The sequence below is a fragment of the Sporobolomyces koalae genome, assembly GCF_050403365.1.
Source record: "Sporobolomyces koalae JCM15063 DNA, S_koalae_JCM15063T_v1_ctg63, whole genome shotgun sequence".
Classification (NCBI taxonomy): Eukaryota; Fungi; Basidiomycota; class Microbotryomycetes; order Sporidiobolales; family Sporidiobolaceae; genus Sporobolomyces; species Sporobolomyces koalae.
The window spans coordinates 27,256-47,169 of NW_027481708.1; the positions used below are offsets into that span (position 1 = coordinate 27,256).

Sequence of the window (19,914 nt, forward strand, 5' to 3'; positions counted from 1 at the left end):
TGAGTCTGATCGCAATCAAAATAGAATCGTTTTTGCGAGTTCGCGAATTTGAAGCGAGGATGAGTGAAACGGGTCCCTATCGTAGGCCCTGCAATTGCACGCTCAGACTGAAAAGAAGTCCGTATTCTCTGCATCATGGATGACACCATCGACTGTAATCCAACTTTCCCCGGTGAATCCCTGCTGGAACGTCTGACTGGCAGCGATCGCATCCTCTGTACCGAGAGCGTTTCCTTGGCCGGCCACGACGCCGTAATCATCTACTTAGCGTCAATACTGGTCAGAACCCTAGCGAGACAAGGCGAATTCTGAGGGCTCGAGGTTGCTGCTCACTGAAGACCCATATCTGGCTCGGGGCACTGACATACCCGCCGGCGAGCGGGAAGAGTTCGTCTTGATCAGACGGTTCCTGCTCAGCCGATTCGTTCGCAAGCGGATGTTGGTATATCTTCTGAGACGGTGTGCCTGTATCGAGCGATACAGGTGGTTGCTGAGGTTCAGCATGCAGACCTGAAAGTTGTATTTGTTAGCATCATGTTAGAGTAGCGGGAAACTTGAGATCTTACGAGTCTCCGGCCGCTCAGCCTCAGCTCTGCGGAGAGCTGCAAGACGTTGCAGACGGGCCGCTGATTTTGGTGTATAATAACACGAGAGTTCCAGGGCTCGTTGAAACCTAGCGAGCGGGAGCCTTACGTAGGTAAGCTTCGTTCAATAGAAACTTGAGTCGAATCAGAAAACTGACCAGTCCAGCTCAGACTCTGAGATCTCGTACTCCTCAGTCGGAGGACCTCCCGGAGTACCGACTCTCTGGACAACCCACTCTGTCCAGTCGCCGAGCATCTCGAGCTGCATCATCATGTGCTGTTCGCGCGGGAGTTGCCTCGTCAGTCGGATGTGCAGCTAAACGAAACCTCGTAGGCGACGCACATGGACAAGGTGCTTATCCTGCGAGGAGAGAAACACTTGAGCGTAGAAGCTGTGCCACCAGACAAGACTTTATTCAGCAAGTGGATCACTCCTAGTCCTTCAGCTGTGCCAGAGACTTACGCCGACAACTTGAGACACTTTCTGACCCGGAGGGTACTCTCCTGCCTCATGCTGCACAGAAGGGGGTCGTCCTCCTTCTCCGTCCACGTCCCCTCTGCATTCCGATCTCGATGAAGCCATATGTGCATCAAGTTGATCAAGTCAACGAGGATCGAGTCGGCGCGGACTCCAAGCAAGACGAAATGATCCAGTGCATAGGGAGAATCGTCTAGGTCAGACACTTGCGTATAGTCCAGCCGGACAAATATCGACTGCAGGTGTTGAAGGGAATTGTGGACGTTGTCGATCAGCGACCAGAGATTCTTGAGCAGGTGCAAGGGGGAGGAAGCATTGGCACGTCGTACTGTCAGGTGAGCATCAATCAGCATTTCGTGTACATGGCGCGGTATGTGCAGCAAGAATCGTGCGCACTCATTGTGAGTTGAGCGAAGAGACGTGCGCATCCCGAGACCCAGATGATCCCGCTAGTGACGGCGTCGACAAGCTTCTCCTTGTGAAGCGGCTCTTGAAGGATGTGATCAAGTTCCTGTCTCAGGCTGGATCCCGGAAAGTCGGGCACCGGTACTCCATCACTGACAAAGTACATCTCGAGTTCTGAGCTCGAGATGAACGACGGTCGAGAAGAGGAAGAGGCAATAACAGCATCGGCCAGCTGTCAAGCGGGCCACTCGTTTCAATAATGAGCTGCACTCGTGCACCGGTGTTGACGGGTACTCACGAAGAGGGCTGTGCCAGGTCCTATTCGAGGGTCTCGGCTCGTTCGCTCGTTCCGCTCCAAGGCCTCGAAGCGGAGATCGCGATACATTCCGACCGCGACTCGGGCGAAAAGGCGACTCTTCTTCGGGAGGATTTCCTCATCTGACTCGACTGGGATGAGTTTCAACTTGAGTTGGAGAATAGAGAGCACAGCTGTCAAGGTGCGAACTCACAAATGAGGACTTGCATGAGCCCGATAATGGCATCAAGATCGGCGATGTCGGAACTTTCGAGCAAGCCGTCTACCCAGCAGACGTCCCGAGCTCGCTTCTCGAGAGCCCGACAAGCGATCTCGCGACGCTCGCCTGCATACAGGAACAGGGGCGGTGACGGGGTCCCGTCGGCGAGAGAAGTAGTTGCCACGCCGAGCAACGCCTGAACCGTTTCAATCGGCGGGTCAGAGATGACTAAGCAGGGTGGAGCAGCTAGACTTACCGAATGGGGACTAGCCCGGGCACCCAAAGCGCAAAGAACGGCAACAGCACACTGTCAAGTATATATGTGCACGTGATGAGCAAGAGTTGCCGGAGTGATCGAAGACCATCAGAGCTTACCTGCCCGGCACTGTCGAGTTTGTCCAGGCTTCTCTTGTAGAATTCGACTCGATCCGCCAGAGGCTTGATCCCTGGAATGTTCGCACAGCACGCATGTGTAGCAGCTAGAGCGAGGCATCCGTTCAATTCGGGATTGGCGCCAACCCTGCGGAGACTAGCCGAACGAGGAACGCACCTTCCATGAGGTGAATAGTCAATTGTCTTGAAACTGCCAGCTCGCCTAATTTCCAGTTCGGATTCGTATGTCCGAGGTTTATGGAAGAGACGTTCATGCCCATCAAATGATTGACGAGCTCGTCCGCTTCGTTGGGCTTGAAGCGTAGCTGATTTGAATAGATGTCGCTAATGGCGCTCATTGTTGAAGGAATACCGGTTTCGAAAGTGGTCGGAGGCGTACGTGAGGGGTTGCTGCCGCTACCACTACCACTGCCACTACCACTGCCACTACCACTGCCACTAACGTTCGAATGTGAGTTTGAGCGGCCGCTGCCAGGGCTGCTACGGACCAGAGGCACCGATTGACTCGAGGGTCCGAGACTGTTCGAGCCGGTATCGCGTGCGGGAGCAGCAGCGCTCGAGCTGGCCGCTTTGAGCTGTCGCTCGAGCGCCGCGACCTTGGCCTGCAATTCGACCACTTTGTGCGCATCGCCGCCTTCTTCGAACTGATCGACATTGACGTTGTCGACGTACGTGCAAGTCTCGCGACGTTTTCGGCAGCGATCGCAGACAGGGTATACTCGATCACAGCGCACCCGTCGGTCTCTATGGAGAGGAATTCCGGAACCCGATGAATCAGCTGCCGCAAACAGTTTGTCAAGAACTCGCGCTATTTGACTCGCCGGCATTTTCGACACGACTTGTCTGCCTTCTGGACCAGTTTCTTCAAAACTGGGCCGCCGGCGCTTTCGGCGGCCGCGTTGTCGCCCTCGCTTTCATCAGCTAGAGGTAAATCCTCGAAGGCATGACGTTTCGCGCCATGAGTGCCGCCAGCTCGGGTCGGAGACGGCAGCGCGGCAACGTCGCGAGACTTCCTCGACGACGCGTCCTGCCCCGAGATCGAAATCTGCGGCTGTATCTGCTTGTGCTCTTGCCACCGCTCCAGGGTACTGGCGGAAGGCGGGACAGGGATTGCAGGGATGGTGAGGTCGAAGTTGGCGAGGTGGGCGGGCGGAAGAGGCTGATGTCGGCCGTATTGCTGCGGCAATAGCAACGACGACGATGCTCGAGCAGGAGCAGTAGGATAAGGCTCGTAACGACCTGGCGGACGTGCCGTTTGATCATCGGTTGGAGCGGTCGGATCGGCGGAGGATGCGAATGTTGGATGCGCAGCTGCCGGCAGCTGCTCGTTCCAGGCCTGCGGCTGGAAACCGTGGTCTGCCTGGAACACTGGATCCCAATGCCCGGTGGCGACAACGCTGTCCCTGCTCAACTGCTCCCCGTCGCGATCCGAAGTCGATCCGTTCGCTAGGCTGCCACTCCAAGCGCTCGGATGTCCGTACGGGTGATAGCTCATCCCTGACCGCGGAATTGTCCGGACTCGGCGATGGACGCGCCGCTGGGCAACCTCTGTTGTGTCCGTGTCCGAGGTCGAGATCGTCGAGGGCGTCCGACGAAAGAAGATAGCTTGCGTGGATTTGAATTGATTTCCTTGATCAACTTTACTGTATGATAGAATATTTTCATGACGCGCGTTTCAACTTTCCCCGCCGCGTCCAACGTTCGGCTGTCCCGCCCGATCTTAAGCTCACTCATACCAGACCAGTATCCTCCACCTGCCCGTGCGACCATGCCCTTCCGATGCAAGTGGGGTATTCTCTCGACCGGATGGATCGCACAGCAGTTTACGCACGATCTGCTTGTCGACCCGTCGACACGTAACACTCTCGACGTCGAGCATGAGATCGTAGCAGTCGCTTCCCGCTCCCGGGCGAAAGCGGACGAATTCGTTCGCGACTTGGACGTTGCTGATGCGGCCAAGCCCAAGACGTACGGCAGCTATGCCGAGTTGTTTCAGGACCAAGTCGATCGAGTCTCCCCTGCGTTCGGACGCAAGACAGACCCGGGCTGACTCGACCTCTCCATGCAGACGATCGACGTGGTCTACGTCGCAACGCCACATTCACATCATTACCGAAACGTATACGACGCCTTGACCGCGGGCAAGAACGTGCTGTGCGAGAAGCCGATTGCAGTCACGGCTGCTCAAGCCCGCACTCTGGCGGCCCTCGCTCGCAAGCAGAATGTCTTTCTGATGGAAGCCGTGTGGACCCGGTTCCAGCCTTACGCATACAAGCTTGAGGAAGTCCTCGCCAGCGGAGCGATCGGAGAGATTCGAGGCGCACAAGCTGAGCTGTGTGTCGACTTCGGACCGACCGCGGCGCGTTCCCCTGATCACCGGCTGGTCAATCCCGATCTGGCCGGTGGAGCGCTACTGGACCTCGGGTGCGTGCTTCTCGCCTGGTAGGTTCGTTGCGCTCCTATGCGCCTGACCGCTAGTCTCTCTGCCAGACCGTACCCGTGGACACAGCTGTGCTTGGCGCTGCGGCCAGAGACTGATCCGACAGCTGGGACTCTGAAACTGCCAAAGCTCGCAGCCTCGATGACCAAGACTTCGAGCGGTGTTGACGCTAGCACGATCGCAGCTATCACATTTGCTGCGAAAGATGGCCAAGGAGTCCATGGCACGTTCACGGCTGCTCAGGATCGCCAGAGTGCGCATTCTCGCGTGCTGCTCGTACAAGGTTCGCACGGCTATCTCGAAACACGCTGGTCCGTCGCGGGCTTTTATGGTTTCGGTTTCCAGTCCGAGCTGAGCTGACATTCTCGTCACGAGGTTACGCAGGCCCACGTTCCGCCCAAGCGGTTTCAGTTACAAAGCGTGGGATTCGGTCGAGGACTTCGCCTCTGGCGAGAAACCGCCAACACGTTCCGAAACCTTTGACTTTGAGTCTCGGCCAGGTAAGTCCTCGTGATGAACCAACCGAGCACAATTGACACCGTTCCAACTCGAATCAGGAGATATCCTCGGCTTCGCTTGGGAAGCGGACGAGGTTGCTCGCTGCCTACGTGACGGACGAAAAGAATCTGCCCGGATGCCCCTGAACGAAACGGTACTGATGATGGAGGCAAGTCTCGATGACTGACCCTTTGAACCTGTAGCTTCCGCTAACAGCGAGACTCTTCCCTCTAGACATTCGACGAGATGCGTCGTCAAGGGCAGCTGGTCTATCCCGAGGCCCTAGAAACCGAAGAGGTTTCGCAAGCGCCGGCTTGAGAGGTGGCCGCGATGCGCTCTTAACTTTTCTCCACGTGCTCTTACTTGCCGGGCAAACCTAGTTCATGAGTCGCCCCGCGCGCTGCTCGCAGAGTTCAAACGAACATGTAATTGAGAATGTGAGAAGTGGTGTCTAAGGCTACAAGTTTCTCACGAGACGCTCATCGCGCAACACAACTGAAACTGAAAACGGGGATATACAATCAAGGCGGGCAAGAAGGCGCAAATGCTGGTCGCATGTATTGGCTATTCCACCCTTCGGCGCTTCTCGTCTCGCAAAGACACAGACGGGGGCGTGCCGGGTTGCGAGCTTGATGTTGCCGAGAAGTACTGCGTCAGAGCGAATGGATCGGGCTCGGCGCCAACCTGAACGGATGTTGTGGCCGATGAGGGTGTCGAAGCGAGAGCTGGTCTGCCCAGTAACCGGAGACCTGCCTCGAAAAAGTCGATCATTCCATCTTCGAAGGACGATAGAGGGTACTTTGTGCTGAGTGTCGTCAGGTGCTGAATCAGGGTCTTCTCACGAGGCACGTTGAGAAACTGCAGTGGAAAATGCGTGAGTACCGGCCTGTGACATGCGGGACAAGAAACGGGACTGACTTCGTGTATCCGATCTCGCATGCCGCGCTCATAATCGGCTTGTGCGATGTCTCGAGTGCCGAAGAGCGCGTGTGCCGCTTCGACCAATTCGATCGCCTGCCGCTCTCGCTCCTCTGCCTGAGACTCCTCCGACATCTCCTCGTCCTCACTCTCCTCCTCGTCTGTATCGGTCGGAGACTTGTCCGTTGCATTTCCCTCTCGACCTCCTTCCGGAGTCACGACAATTCGGACCTTTGTCTCGGTCGCTGGTGGTACCCTTCGGGCAGCACGTGCCGCAGTACTCCAACCTCTGCCCTCCCAAACACCACAGCCGACACCGAACAGTGTCTCGATGCCTTCGGTTCCGGTCCACCCGTCAACAAGGTATCCCTCAAGACATGCTTGCGTCAGCAGAGCAGTCAGGAGATTGTACCAGGCCGATCCAACGTGCATGACCGTGGGATTCTCCTCGCTTCCTTTCCCCTTCGAACTGCTCTCGTTGGCTTCTTGATCGTGCGTGTCGCCAGATCGAGCACGAGTTCTCAAGTCGCCAATGAGGGCGGCAGACAGCTTGAGGAAGGTCGCGATGAGGCTGACCAAAGCCTTCTTCGTTCCTCCCTCGCTGCGGTCGGGATCATGAGACCGGAGGCCAGCTCCCGGGATGTTGCGGCGACGGTTCTGAGCGAGATCTGATGCGCGCTCCGAAGATTCTATCAGGAGAGAGGTGCAGACGGCGCAGGTCAAAACTCGATGTCGACGGCAGAAGGAACTGGTCAGGGCGGGCAAGGGGGAGTTTGCGAAGATGTTTTTGGCGCGCGAGCGCATGGATTGCGATTGGACGATGCGGTAGTCCATGTGAGGCGTGGCGGCGAGTTCAGATGTTGAAGCAGATCCGGTCTGAGCTGATGGAGATCCGAAAACCGAAGTTCCCGGGATGGCGGAGGCAGCGGCAAAGTCGGGATCACTGGGCTTGTCGTCGAGGGAATCCGCCAACGTTGTCGGTTCGGAGGGTTTGCCACCAAACTTGAGGTCGATCAGAGATTGGGCGACCGAATGAGACCGATCGCGCGGGGACCGCGCATGCGTCGGGTGGGTCGAGGTCGAGAGGTAGAGCGTCGTCGTGTCCGGCGAGGTGAGAGGTTTAAGGGCAACAAGCTCGCTGACATCGCTCGATGGGTGGACAGACTCCTCGTCGATCTTCGTGATGGCGCGCTCGCCGGAGGGCGATACGAGCAGTTCTTCGGCGAGCCCGGCGAGAACGACCCTACGCTCGACTGACGCGGGGAGCGCGCCCTCGCGACGACTCGATTGCAGCAGCGTCGCGCCGAGCTTCCAGAGACCCTGAGTTTTCTGCTCAGCTTCGAACCATTCTGAACCGATGTTAACGTCCTCGAAGTTGTCGCTGGGTGACAGCTGGTCGGCCTCGGCCCAGTGCAGCAGCGTTCGTGTACCATTCGGCGAGGCGTATGACGAAAGTCGTGCCGAGGTAGCCAGGTGGAGCGTGTACGAGAGGATATTCGAGCGGGAGGACCGGGACGGAGCGCGCGGCGGAATCGTCTGCAAGACATGTGATGCCGGATGTTGAGGAGCACTGCACAAACGACACGACCGATGCATACACGGTCAGCTGAAGCTGCGAGCGGAGCGTGCATGAGCCTGTTCCGAGAATCGAGGGCTGCGGCGAGGGACTCGGGCATCGAGGCCGCTCCCCACACCACCGTCGGAGGGGCTCGGACCAGTCCGCGAGTCCGGGATCGCAGCGCAGCGCCCTCGCAATGGCATGGATGGCTGCACAGGACAAGGCGGAAGTCGTCCAGGCGAGAGGTCCATCTGAAGCCGGTAGGCCTCTCAAGTGCCGGAGATATGATCGGGTTATCTGAGAGCGCGAGCGATTTTCCCAACCCGGTCGCCCCGTCCTCGCAGCGCGATCCGCTCAAGATGGAAGCATCGAGGGCGAATGAGTTGCGGAGGTAAGCTTACCGGTATCCCTGCAGCGTCATCTTGTCGATGCCTTCGGATGCAGCGGGAGGTCGGAGGTTGGAGCTCTCGCTCGGGTGCGAGCCTTTCCAAAGCTCGAACTGGCGCTTCGTAATAAAGTGCTGCTCTGGCTGAGACCGTCCCGGCGCGAGGGACGCGCCGTGAGATGCGGGAGATGTGGTCGTGTGAGCGGCGGAAGAGTTCGCGGCTGGAATCGTCCACGCCGACGACGCAGAGAGGAGCTTGGCGTCCAGCGGAGACGCGGGAATGATGATCGAGGTCGGTGCAGAAGCTGACATCGCAGCCTGAAGGCTCGGAGGCAGCGAGAAAAGAGGAGTACCAAAGGGTGCAGCTCGGAAGTCATCGCACGGGCGTGCGCCTCCAAGGCTGCGCATGCGTTCCCCTCTTTTCTTCCGATCCGGGTTTTAGCGCTCACCTGGCTCATCCGACAGCTATGCGCATCCAGAGGTCATGCTCGCTCGCGACTGTGTATACGTGCCGAGAAGGCGTTGGCAGCTTTGAATGCTTTCAATAAGTATTGTGCACAAGCTTGATACCAGCAATCGCCAAAAATTCTCATGCTAGATCGCTTCATCTGTAGGTATCTTGAGCCCGCTGACACTGGTCAACAGGGGCAATGCCTTCTTCGCAAAGCTCCGGCTCGTTGCAGTGAGAGCCGTCGGTAAAACACAGCCCTGATCGGTCAGGTCACATATTCCATTCCCTCATCATTGTCGTCTTCATCGTCGCTTTCCCCGTCGCTGGCGTCTTCTTCTGCTTTGACGGCGAACCGCGTCGAGCCAGCCTCGACGCCGCCATGAGGTGCACTCGCAGGATCCTCCTTTTTGACCCCGACCGATCGAGCTTGCGACGGCGCGTGCTCGGACTCTCCAGAGAGTCCTTGCTTGAATTCGGGTTTGAGCGCCCACATGCCAGCGTAAGGACCGTTCTTGACGAGGTTGGCGACTTCGCTCAGGGTCTGTTTGAGATAGGTTTGAGGTTGCTTGACGTGCTCGTTGAGCGCTTTGAACGCCCAGTACGGCGCAATGGCAAACTGCGAGATGAGGAGGTCGAGAAGCTCGTTGTGGGGCATGCGCGAGAATCGCGGCTGATTGCTCGACGATGACGAGGTCCCCGTATTCTGTTCCTCGGCAATGGCAGCAGTCAGAGCCAGAGCTTTACATGAAGTTCGAACCGCAACAAAGGAACCCATGTCCGCGTTCGCGCGGTCTTACCTGGAATGTCGAAACCCGGGCTTTGACGCCGTTCATGCCCATTCCACTAGCGAGCCTGTTCGCGGTTGCCTGATCCACATCGAGCATTTTGAGTGTCCTCTTGGGTTCAGCAGCCTTGCGTTGGCGTTCCCGGAGGATGCGCGCGTAAGAATCGGCAGCGTCTTTGGACGCGAGGGAGGGTGTGAGGGAACACTCGTGGTGGACGGTCCCGAGCATTGAAGTGACACCTGATTACGTTTACAGCGGAGACGACTCGCGTGCTCGTCAGCTCGGCGCTCGCACAAGCGAGGGTGCTGCGACGGATGTGAGGCGAGCGAAGAGACTTGCGTCGTTTCTTTCGTGCGCCCTCTTCGCCCGTGTCCTCGTCGTCTTCGATCCGCTCGCCAAAGACGTACATGTTCTTCGAGGCCGTGTTCTGCATTGTGAGTCTGTACTCGGTCGGGAGGCCGTCGGACGCGGCCGAGCGTTTGCCTTTCGGGTCGGAAGGGTCCCGGGTCGGGAGCGCATCGTTCAGGAGGACGGCGATTTTTGGGTTGCCCTTTTCGTCCTTCCTGGAGAGCGTTGAACGCGGGGGAACAGGCGCCGGAGTGAGCAGAGCTCCGAGGCGAGAGCGAAGACGAGGAAGAGCACGCACTCGTCGTAGACCCGGACTCTGCCGAGAATGGCGCCCTGCTGGGCTTGATCGTTCCACTTGTCCATCAAGAAGCGGGGGACCTTGCACAGCCAGACTCTGTTGCCTGCACGGTCGAGGTCGAGGTCCTCGTCGTGGTGGGCATGCGCGTCGCCGTCAAGGGTGGTCGAGACGTCGAGGTCGATCGTGCCGTGCTCCTGCTGGAACTCCTCCGGCAGCGTGTTCGTCGGGAACGACATGGGTGGGGAGGTTGAGGCGGGAAAGAGGGAGAGAGATGAAGCCGCCGCCGAGCGCTCCACTTTGTCCCTTTCCGCGCACTCTCGCGCACCCACTCCAACATGAACTCGGAGACTGCCGCGCACAAGTCGTTCGAGCTAAGCAACGACATCCAGGCGGTCAGTTTGGATCGGGTCCTTGTCCGTGTGCCGCTGACGACATGCTGATGCGCGACTGTCGCTCGCCAGGTCGATGCTGTGTTCCGGTACAACAAGCAAGAGCAGCAGGACCTGCTCAAGCAGAAGCCCTGGAGGACCGACCCGCACCACTTCAAAAAAGTTCGCATCTCGGCCGTCGCACTCATCAAGATGGTCATGCACGCGCGATCCGGTGGCCAGTACGAGATCATGGGGCTCATGCAGGGCAAGCTCGACGGCGACACGTTCGTCGTCATGGACGCCTTCGCACTCCCCGTCGTCGGGACCGAGACCCGCGTCAATGCCGCCAACGAAGCGAACGAGTTCATGATCCAGTACATCGAGTCGAGTCCCGCCGTGAGTCGCACCCGAGACCTGCCATCTCGCTGCATCACATGGACACTTATCCGTCTGTTGGGCACCTACAGATCGGCCGGCCCGAGAACATTGTCGGCTGGTACCACTCGCATCCCGGCTACGGCTGCTGGCTGTCAGGTATCGATGTCATGACCCAGAAGACGAACCAGCAGTTTCAGGATCCCTTCTTGGCCGTGGTTGTGCGTCCTTCGACCTTCATGTCCTCGCTCGCCAGTGAAATTCATCATGCTCGGTGCCACAGATTGATCCGAACCGAACTGTATCGGCGGGTAGGGTCGAGATCGGCGCGTTCCGCACTTACCCCGATGTGAGTCCACTGACATACATGACAGCGGCTGTCACTGCTGACGTGAATGGTTCATCGCACGTGCCGCAGAACTACACGCCGCCGAACGCCTCGTCGTCTTCATACCAGTCGATCCCCCTGGACAAGATTGAGGACTTTGGAGTTCACTCGTCTTCGTACTACCCGCTCGAGATCTCCCACTTCAAGTCGAGTCGGGACGAAGCTTTGCTCGAGCTGCTCTGGAACAAGTACTGGACGCTGACCCTGAGTCAGTCGCCCCTCATCTCGGTACGTCGTTTACCCGAGGCTGTCATACCCAAGTGCAGTAGGTGACGTCGTCTCGTCTCGTAGAACCGCGCATACCAAACAAGTCAGTTGAACGACATGGTCTCCAAGCTCTCGCGCGCGGCGCCTTCTGCCCAGCACCGATGTGGCATCAGCGCGCTTTCGCCACTGATCGTTCAAGCTCGTCAAGCGCTCCTCGACAAAACGGATCTCGCCGACAAAGGCAAAGGAAAAGCAAGAGACGAGGGCACCGGAGGTGAAGGACCCTCGAGGAAGATCGAGATCGAAGAGAGTCCACTGGCAAAAGTCGTCCGAGACTCGTGAGCGTACCTTTAAGCTCACCCTGTCAGGCATCAAGAGCTGACACACACACCCGTTCGCTGGCACGACTTTTCGAACCTTGTGACATCAGAAACAAGTATGCTTCGTCGTCCAGTCATGGCCTGATCACCGCACTCGTCAAGGACGCCCTCTTCAACGACTCGACCTTTTCGGGGGACGGTGGCGACTCAACCATTAGCCGAGACTTTCAGCTGCCACCGGTTGCCTCGTAAGCATGTGACCCAGGGTCCCGAGTCCCGGAGTATGCGCAAGCGACACTTGTCCTTCTTTTGTACCGCAACCTACCTGCTGTTTCGCGTTTGACTGTTCAATGTATACTCCCGCAATCGAAGTACCAAATCTCGCTTGTATCCCGGTCTGAGAATGTCGAGCTGAGCTGCACCTTGCTCGTGTTTTCCGAAAGCGAAGGCAAGGCTGCCTCGTCAAGAAAGGTGATAACGTCTCTCTGCCTGGCCCTGTGGAGGCGGGTCTTGTCGCGCCGTTGCCTCGTGAACAGCCTTATGCTTCTGCTAGTTTCACATTGATGGCTTTCGCAAACTCCTGTGCGAAATACACTCCTTCCTTCGCGAGGGGCATTATCCGTTGGTACTCGAGTTCACCCTCGCCTAGCTGAGTCAGTCCGCAGATGGTACCGCTCATCGGTATACAAGACACGGTGATCGATGATGGTGAAGCTGCCGATTCAAGAGCAGTCGAGTCGAGATGGGGGACTTGATCGATCTGGAAACATCGCGGGATTGAAATGATCGTGGGGTCAGTCGGACTGAACTAAAGCTTCGAGGGACGAAGGTTCGAGCACGTACGAGGTCGAACGTGATCGATATCGGCAAGTCCTGCCAGTCCTGCAACCGCGACCCTTGTTCGCCCGCGTCGACGAGTTCGAAATCGACGGCTTTCTTGCCAGCTTTGCCACCTTTGACCAATCCCGAGAACCCTTCGTCTTGGGTCATGCCGGTACCCATGCCTTCCCCTTTCGCATCGTTGTCGTCGTCGTCTCCGAATCCGATCGATCGCGTTTGCGGCAAGCGCACGTTGACGAGGGCTGCCCGCGCTGCGAGGACTGCCAAGTCGACGACGTTGCCGCCTGCAGACGACAGGACCAGGACATCGAGGTACAAGGTCCAGGCTTTTGCCCCAGGGATGACGCAGAGTTGCGAGACGAGAGATGGGGGCAGGCAGGCGGTCGAGTACAGCGAAGTGAGAAGTGAAGCGAGATGTAGCGGAAGTTCTGCCTTGAGCGAAGGCAATGCAGTAGGAGCGCTGGCGGAACGGTGCAAGGCAGTTCAGCGACAGTCCGAACGAGGGTCTGTTACGACGAGAGGTGCTCGCAACTCACATTTCGAGCCCGACGACGACTCTGCCGCCAGTCTGGCCTGGTGCCGCGTTCTCAATCTCGCCTCGAACTCCAGCCCAGATCTCGGTGCTGGTTGCGCCCGCAGTGCCGGCGGCATCGTCGACTGTCACCTGCGCGCTTCCTAAAGCTCCCTGCGCTTGCGAGACGCCCGTCTGCAGTACAATGTCGCGATACTGCAATGGCGACCGGCCGTCCGGTCGCAAGGGTTGGTCGTCGGCCTGGAGAGCGGTCGAGCTGGATCCGGTGAGCGGCACTGCTGAGAACGACACTTCGGCCGGGGAGAACATGGAGAACGTTGCTGCCATTGGGTCGTGCGCTGCAAGCGTGCGTGTGGGTCAGATGTTAGTCGGCACGCTAGAGGCTTGAGCCGAGAGAAGATCGCGCGTCGTGCATTCATCGAATATTCTGTTGTCTGATCAACTCGCTCGCTTCCTCGCGTCCTTGCTCAAGATGAAGTGGACGGGCGTCGTCCTCGCGGTCGGGGCGGTCGTCGGGACTGCGACCGCGTCTCCACCGGTGACGGCATCGATCGAGACAGCGTGGCCTGCTGCCGATCTCGTAACTCAGTATTTGTACGTGTCCAGCACGCGACCACTTTGTTCACAATGGACCTGTGCTCACGGACCGGTGTCCCGCTGCCCTAGAGAGACTCTCGCGCTCGAGAAACGACATCACCTGTTGCCGTTCCTCGCCTTTCTCGCTGCCGCCCCCACTTCGCACCGCAACCTCGACCCTCCGCTCTTGCCCGCTTCGCAAGCTGCCGTGCAGTCCTACGTCGACGATGGCATCAACGCAATCTTCGCCTCGGAAGGTACCCTCCAGGCGAACGAGACTCTTGCCCTCCTCGAGCACGCGGCAACACACTCGCGCTTGTTTCGCGATCACGGCCTGAGCCAGAGCGTTCAGCTCTCGCTCGCAAACAGGGAAACAACCGTCACGATCGAGGCCATGAGACGCATCTGGCAGGACAGGCACGACCAGATCTCGCCGGCGCGAGATTGCGACAGCTACATCGATGTCGCAGGCCAGAGGGCGTGCTCGGTGGACGAGTTCTGGAATGTCGTCGGTGACTCGCAGCGGCTCGACAAGGTCCCCATCGTGCTGCCTGCCGGGTGAGTCCTGCGCACAGCCCCCGAAACGCTACAGGCTCGAGCTCACTGAACGACCTTGGCGTTCTCAGCTTCGAGCGTCCTCCCGTCTATCAGTTCGACCACATGTCGCCGGTGGGAGAGAATGACCACCTCCCTCGAGTAGTGCTGTACGGTTCCCCTGTCTCTCCACCGTTCCAATCGCTCTTCTCGTTCCTCTACGAGTTGTCCGCTCCGAAGCCTGTCCGCGCAACCGCAACTGCCTCGGGCACAGTCGCACCGCATCCCCCTCGTCTGCAATTCGTTTTGCGATGGAAGCCAAATCAGCGGCGGTCTCTCGAGCCGAAGAAACTTGTTCTATCAGGCTATGGAGCCGCCCTCGACATCAAGAAGAGCGATTATCTTGCAATCGACGACCGAATGCAACCGCCAGTACCCGAGAAGGGGGCGCCTGCGGCTGAGCTTCCTGGCAGAGAAACGACTTCTCTAGCACAGGTCAAAAAGTCTGACATCCCTGGTCAGTCAAGTACGATCGCACATGGCTCTTTGCCTCTGACTTTGCTCGAATCTGGCAGACCTCAGCATCCGAACTGCCAGCTTTATCGCTACGGCGAGTGACCCGTTCAAGGCCTTCACTTCGCTCACTTCGTCGTTCCCACGCATCGCTTCCCAGCTCGCGTCTCTCGCTCCCGACGTGGACCCACAATTGCTGAGCGAAGTCTCGAGCAATCAACTGTCGTCGAGCTTGTCGCAGAAGCCGTCGTTTCTCTTGAACGGAATCTCGCTCACAGAAGCTCAAGTGGACCCTTTCGCGCTCCTCCGCTTGATGCGGAAAGAGCGCCGCCATGTCACGGCTCTTCAGGGACTGAGTGAACACATGACAACCAAGTCGGCGCGAGAAATCTTGATTGAAGGAGGTCACAAGGATACGAGCGCTACCGCGCGCGGGGTGATGCCGGTCGAAGCACTCGGCGAGCTTTTCGATGCGACCGATCGTAGCGAAGGCGGTCAAGTTATTCTATGGTGGAACGATCTCGAGAGAGACAGGCGCTACAAATCATGGCCAACGACCGTTCGAGACGTGAGTGACCCGAGCGGACTTGGCCGATGCACGTAGGCTAACATCTCTGCTCCGTCGCCAGCTTCTCCGACCGAGTCATCCCGGCTCAATGAACCTCGTTGCTCGGAATCTGAACAACATCGTGTTCTGCCTCGACCTCTCACAGCCTTCGTCGCTCGTTCTCGTCACACGAACCGTCAAGCAATTCATCAACCGGGGCATTCCTGTCCGATTCGGCCTCGTCCCGCTCGTGACTTCTGTCGCATCTCCCGATTCGATCGAGAACGAGTTGGCCCTCACTCTTTGGTATCTTGTGGATGCTGTCGGACGAGGGCAGGCAATCAGATTGCTCGAGGATGTGCGCCCTTCCGCTGTGTGCAAGCACGGACCTCCTCCACTGACCACGATCGATACCGCGCTGCTCCTTGATACAGATACTGGAAGCTTCACCCAGCGAGCGCATCACTCCCGATCTCCTGCGCCGAGCCTACACTAGTCTGTACCTTCAGTCTCAACATTCCGAAAGTGGTCCACTCAGCCCCTTCGAGCTTGTTATGGCTGGCCCAGCCGAGGCGAAAGACGACCGCGATCGCATGGCCTTGACTCGAGACTACCTCGACCGTCTCGGAGTCTCGCTCGGGGGACACGCAGGTCTGGATGGCTGCTTTTTCCTCAACGGTGCTCATTTCCCTATCGATGAGGTAAGTCTGACCGATGCTCAGGTCTTCGAGCGTGCACGTGCGCTCTGACACTACAGCTGCTTGGATATAGGACTTCTCTCAAAACCTGCAGAAGACGCTCGGGCAACATCTGCAGTTCTTGCAACAAAAAGTCTACTTTGGCGAACTCACGGACGAACACGACGCGAACAGCTACTTTGGAAGCCTTCCCTCGACATACGAACGGAGAAACGAGTTCATCTTCACGTCGGCCGAAGCGCATCCTCCGAAACTTGTCAACCTCCTCGATGCGTACGATGGAATCATGCCCGACTTCGTTGAGAAGTTCTACATCGATGGCTGTGAGTCGATCCCCTGTCTTAGCATACTTTTGCTTGGAGCTACTAACGGGTGAATGTCGGATCAGCTTCTGGCCTCAATCGCGAAAAGACGCAACTCGATGTCGAAGCGCCCGCGGCGATCGTGACCATGACGATCGTCGCCGATATCAACGAGCTCGCTGGAATGCAGTTGGTCAAAGCAGCCATGCAATTGGCTGTACGTTGCCTCACCCTTATCAAGCTAGGCTTCCGACTGACATTGATGACTTATTCGCGCGACAGGGTCAGAACACTTCTGTCCGAATCTCGATTGTTCACAATCCGGTTGAGCATTACGAAGCTCATCCCTGGGCCCTATCGAACATCCTGTACCTTCTACATCATTACGACGGCTTCCGGGATCTGCTGCCTGACGAGCTCGTCGACTGGATCGACCTCAATCTGACTGTTGGCGGGCCGCTCCCGAGGCACGGCAAACAGTGGGCATTCGGCAATCCATTGCGCCCGATGCTGAAGTATGGGGTCGAAGAGTCTCAATCTATGGATGCACAGTTTTTCTGGGAAGAATTGCAATGGTTCGTGCATAAACTCGGCTTCCAGCCAGGACAGAACGGGATTATTATCAACGGACGTGTACGTGATTCTGAACCTCTCAAGGCAGGCATCGTGAATGTACTGAATCTGAGTGTACCGCTTGCAGGCTGTCGGGCCTTTCCCGGACAAGTCTTTCGGCTTCTCTGATCTCCGAACCCTCCTTGTCTACGAGCTGGACCAGCGCATCAATTCAGTTGTCAGAGCGATTCAGCGTACAGGCTTTGATCTTTCGCTATTGAGCAGGTAAGAAGCGCCCGCTTCACGTCGGCGGACTTCCTCAGCTAACATGTCCTCCTCGACAGGTCCCAGCAATCTCGATTCTACAACCTCGCGTCTTCCATCGTTCAGCAAGCGTATCTACCTGATCCAGCGGCTGGACTTTTCGGTAGCCCATCCACTGAGCGAAGTCGGGAGTACATGGACATGGAGGGTGAAAAGGCGTTAGTCCTATTCACGTCACTCGAGTTCATGGCTTGCGTGCTCAGTGTTCTTCAACGACCAGTTTGATCCTCAACGGAAACGATGTGGGAGCGCTTCATGAGATCGCAGTCGTGATTGATCCGGCGACGGAAATCGCTCAACGCTGGGCTCCAATCATTGAGACTCTCGCATCGCTTGACACGGTGCACCTGCGACTTTACCTCAATCCATCCTTCGCGCTTACAGAGCTGCCGATCAAACGCTTCTACCAGTACTCGCTGCACAGAGCTCTCTCATTCGATGAGGAGTCGGGGCAGGAAATCCAGCCTACAATCCGATTCGAGGATATCCCTGAAGACACCCTCTTGACCTTCGCGATCGATACACAACAGTCTTGGCTCGCATTCCCTCGAACGAGCGTTCACGACCTTGACAACATCCGTCTAGGGGATCTACCCGAAACACTGAGAAACGCAGGTATCGAAGCTGCTTTCGAGCTGGAATCACTTGTGGTTGAAGGCCATGCCAGAGAAATCCCGTCCTCCAAAGCCCCTCGTGGTCTGCAACTCGAGCTCTCCAGCGGTGCGTCGGAGTTAGAGAACACGAGCACGATCGAGTGAGTCACGCACCCTTCGGCGTCACCCAGATGATTACTAAAGCATTTCTTGGCGGGCCAGTACCATTGTCATGGCGAATCTCGGATACTTCCAGTTCAAGGCGTCGCCGGGAATCTGGCGTCTCGGACTACGCCCCGGCAAGAGCTCCGAGATCTACGAGATTGAGAGCGTTGGCGCGCAAGGCTGGAAAAGTGCCGCGGTCTCTAAGACGGGAGATGCAGTGCTCGTGACGACTCTAGAAGGATCGACCCTATATCCTCGCTTTCAACGGCGACCCGGTCACGAATCGTCGGAGCTTCTCTCTCCGGAGTCCCCTCGGGATGAAGTCAAGCCCATTTCGCTGAATCAGGTGCTGAGCCGGATCAGATCAATGTCAGTGCTCTCGCATGTGATGACGATCTTTGCGACTACTGAACCCAGTCTCGCTATAACAGGGTCCCCTTCCTCGCCCCGACTGGCACTACGGACTTGGTCGCAACGGCGGCCAAGGCCGATATCAACGTGTTCACAGTGGCCTCGGGCCTGCTCTATGAACGGATGGCCTTTCTCATGGTTGTGTCGGTCATGCGCCACACAAAGAGCTCTGTCAAATTCTGGTTCATCCAGAACTTCCTCTCTCCATCGTTCAAGGCTTTCATTCCGCACATGGCTCGAGGTGAGCTGTGACTCAAGCGATGTCCTGTTCCACCCAAGACTGAATTCTAGATACGTCTACAGAGTATGGCTTCGACTACGAACTCGTCACGTACAAATGGCCGCACTGGCTCCGGGATCAGAAGGAGAAACAGAGAACTATCTGGGGGTAAGTACCGCCGTGGCTCGATGCTATACCGGGACTGATCCATGGCAGTCAATACTTAGGTACAAAATTCTGTTCCTGGACGTACTCTTTCCGCTGGAGCTTGACCGAGTCATCTTCGTTGATTCCGACCAGTGAGTTCATTCGCTGCATACTGTTGTCCTCCGGGGCTGACCTGTGTTTTCTGCGTTGTCGCTAGAATCGTACGCGCCGATCTTCAGGAGCTGATCGATCTCGACTTGCAAGGCGCACCTTACGCGTACGCGCCCATGGGGAACGACAGAGAAGAGACCAAAGGTTACCGATTCTGGGAGCATGGGTGAACTGAGCTTGTCTATGATCGCCTGACACGGCCACGCTGATCCGCTTGTGATTTCCAGCTACTGGAAGCAGCATCTTGATGGCCGTCCGTATCACATTTCTGCTCTTTACGTCGTCGATCTCGACCGGTTCCGCCAATTAGCTGCGGGAGATCGCCTTCGACAGCAATACCAGGTCCGTAGATGCTGACAGGCCCGTGGCTGTTGATCTTGATGACTGATTATCACGCTGTACCAGGCGCTCACGGCCGACCCTGGATCGCTGGCAAATCTAGATCAGGACCTTCCGAATAACATGCAAAATACTCTCCCGATCGTAAGCTTATCCGCTTGCGATTCTCGTTCTGACAAGCGATGTCTTGACTTGCTATCTTTCCAGTTCACGCTCGATCGATCTTGGCTTTGGTGTGAAACGTGGTGTAGTGACGAGAGTCTCGCGACAGCCAAGAGTTAGTCTCGTAGTTTTCTCGAGAAGAAGATTGGTATCGACAAGCTAACGGGATTATTTTTTCAGCTATCGACTTGTGCAACAACCCCAAAACGAAAGAGCAGAAGCTCGCGCGGGCTCGCCGGCTCATTCCGGAATGGACGGTGTACGACGAGGAAGTCTCGGCGCTTGCTCGACGCATTGCGTCTGATGTGGCGACTTCCGCTGGACAGCAAAGCGAGCTTTCGGCATTCGGACAAAAAGCGGACGAGTTGGAACAAGCTGTGCAGCAGCGAAAAGAGAGGGAAAAGGCGTTGGAGGAATCAGAGCGGCAGGAAGCTATCGTCCGAGACGAATTGTAGAAGATCCCAAATTAGAGAACGACAGTGCAAATGCTTCGAAAGAGCTTTGAAAGAGTGTCCAACGATGCGTTGACAGCATGCTAGGTTTGCAGTCAGTCACATGGCGATAACAAAAC

General features: G+C 57.2%; 7 protein-coding genes across 7 annotated transcripts; 3 read left to right on the plus strand and 4 right to left on the minus strand.

The window, feature by feature from the left end:
* Window positions 1–102: 102 nt before the first annotated feature.
* On the minus strand, window positions 103–3,870 carry JCM15063_006133 (uncharacterized protein; the record flags this gene model as incomplete). The annotated part of the gene is made up of 13 exons (XM_076681295.1): window positions 103–260; window positions 334–510; window positions 567–673; window positions 743–861; window positions 928–976; window positions 1,048–1,390; window positions 1,459–1,699; window positions 1,766–1,905; window positions 1,977–2,178; window positions 2,239–2,289; window positions 2,358–2,461; window positions 2,533–3,119; window positions 3,197–3,870. 13 exons carry the CDS (start codon window positions 3,868–3,870, stop codon window positions 103–105), a joined length of 2,952 nt encoding a protein of 983 aa, XP_076531575.1.
* Window positions 3,871–4,143: 273 nt separating this feature from the next.
* Window positions 4,144–5,631, plus strand: JCM15063_006134 (Gfo/Idh/MocA family protein; the record flags this gene model as incomplete). Its single annotated transcript, XM_076681296.1, has 6 exons — window positions 4,144–4,377; window positions 4,444–4,799; window positions 4,866–5,126; window positions 5,200–5,315; window positions 5,373–5,482; window positions 5,548–5,631. The coding sequence occupies 6 exons, from the start codon at window positions 4,144–4,146 to the stop codon at window positions 5,629–5,631; spliced, it is 1,161 nt and encodes a 386-aa protein (XP_076531576.1).
* Window positions 5,632–5,877: 246 nt separating this feature from the next.
* JCM15063_006135 (uncharacterized protein) lies at window positions 5,878–8,486 on the minus strand (the record flags this gene model as incomplete). The annotated part of the gene is made up of 3 exons (XM_076681297.1): window positions 5,878–6,171; window positions 6,232–7,801; window positions 8,191–8,486. 3 exons carry the CDS (start codon window positions 8,484–8,486, stop codon window positions 5,878–5,880), a joined length of 2,160 nt encoding a protein of 719 aa, XP_076531577.1.
* A 404-nt stretch (window positions 8,487–8,890) lies between these two features.
* TFG2 (transcription factor IIF subunit TFG2) lies at window positions 8,891–10,292 on the minus strand (the record flags this gene model as incomplete). The annotated part of the gene is made up of 4 exons (XM_076681298.1): window positions 8,891–9,328; window positions 9,423–9,649; window positions 9,750–9,973; window positions 10,057–10,292. The coding sequence occupies 4 exons, from the start codon at window positions 10,290–10,292 to the stop codon at window positions 8,891–8,893; spliced, it is 1,125 nt and encodes a 374-aa protein (XP_076531578.1).
* A 99-nt stretch (window positions 10,293–10,391) lies between these two features.
* Window positions 10,392–11,969, plus strand: JCM15063_006137 (Mov34/MPN/PAD-1 family protein; the record flags this gene model as incomplete). The annotated part of the gene is made up of 7 exons (XM_076681299.1): window positions 10,392–10,448; window positions 10,518–10,823; window positions 10,895–11,023; window positions 11,086–11,151; window positions 11,221–11,418; window positions 11,482–11,735; window positions 11,828–11,969. 7 exons carry the CDS (start codon window positions 10,392–10,394, stop codon window positions 11,967–11,969), a joined length of 1,152 nt encoding a protein of 383 aa, XP_076531579.1.
* Window positions 11,970–12,255: 286 nt separating this feature from the next.
* On the minus strand, window positions 12,256–13,416 carry JCM15063_006138 (uncharacterized protein; the record flags this gene model as incomplete). The annotated part of the gene is made up of 3 exons (XM_076681300.1): window positions 12,256–12,477; window positions 12,561–13,017; window positions 13,094–13,416. The coding sequence occupies 3 exons, from the start codon at window positions 13,414–13,416 to the stop codon at window positions 12,256–12,258; spliced, it is 1,002 nt and encodes a 333-aa protein (XP_076531580.1).
* A 145-nt stretch (window positions 13,417–13,561) lies between these two features.
* On the plus strand, window positions 13,562–19,798 carry KRE5 (Kre5p; the record flags this gene model as incomplete). Its single annotated transcript, XM_076681301.1, has 21 exons — window positions 13,562–13,683; window positions 13,756–14,223; window positions 14,292–14,716; window positions 14,775–15,280; window positions 15,342–15,617; window positions 15,694–15,960; window positions 16,031–16,280; window positions 16,346–16,476; window positions 16,542–16,892; window positions 16,960–17,096; window positions 17,156–17,293; window positions 17,356–17,889; window positions 17,951–18,262; window positions 18,325–18,545; window positions 18,608–18,692; window positions 18,752–18,823; window positions 18,889–19,008; window positions 19,070–19,184; window positions 19,248–19,325; window positions 19,389–19,458; window positions 19,524–19,798. The coding sequence occupies 21 exons, from the start codon at window positions 13,562–13,564 to the stop codon at window positions 19,796–19,798; spliced, it is 4,953 nt and encodes a 1,650-aa protein (XP_076531581.1).
* Between the last annotated feature and the right edge of the window lie 116 nt (window positions 19,799–19,914).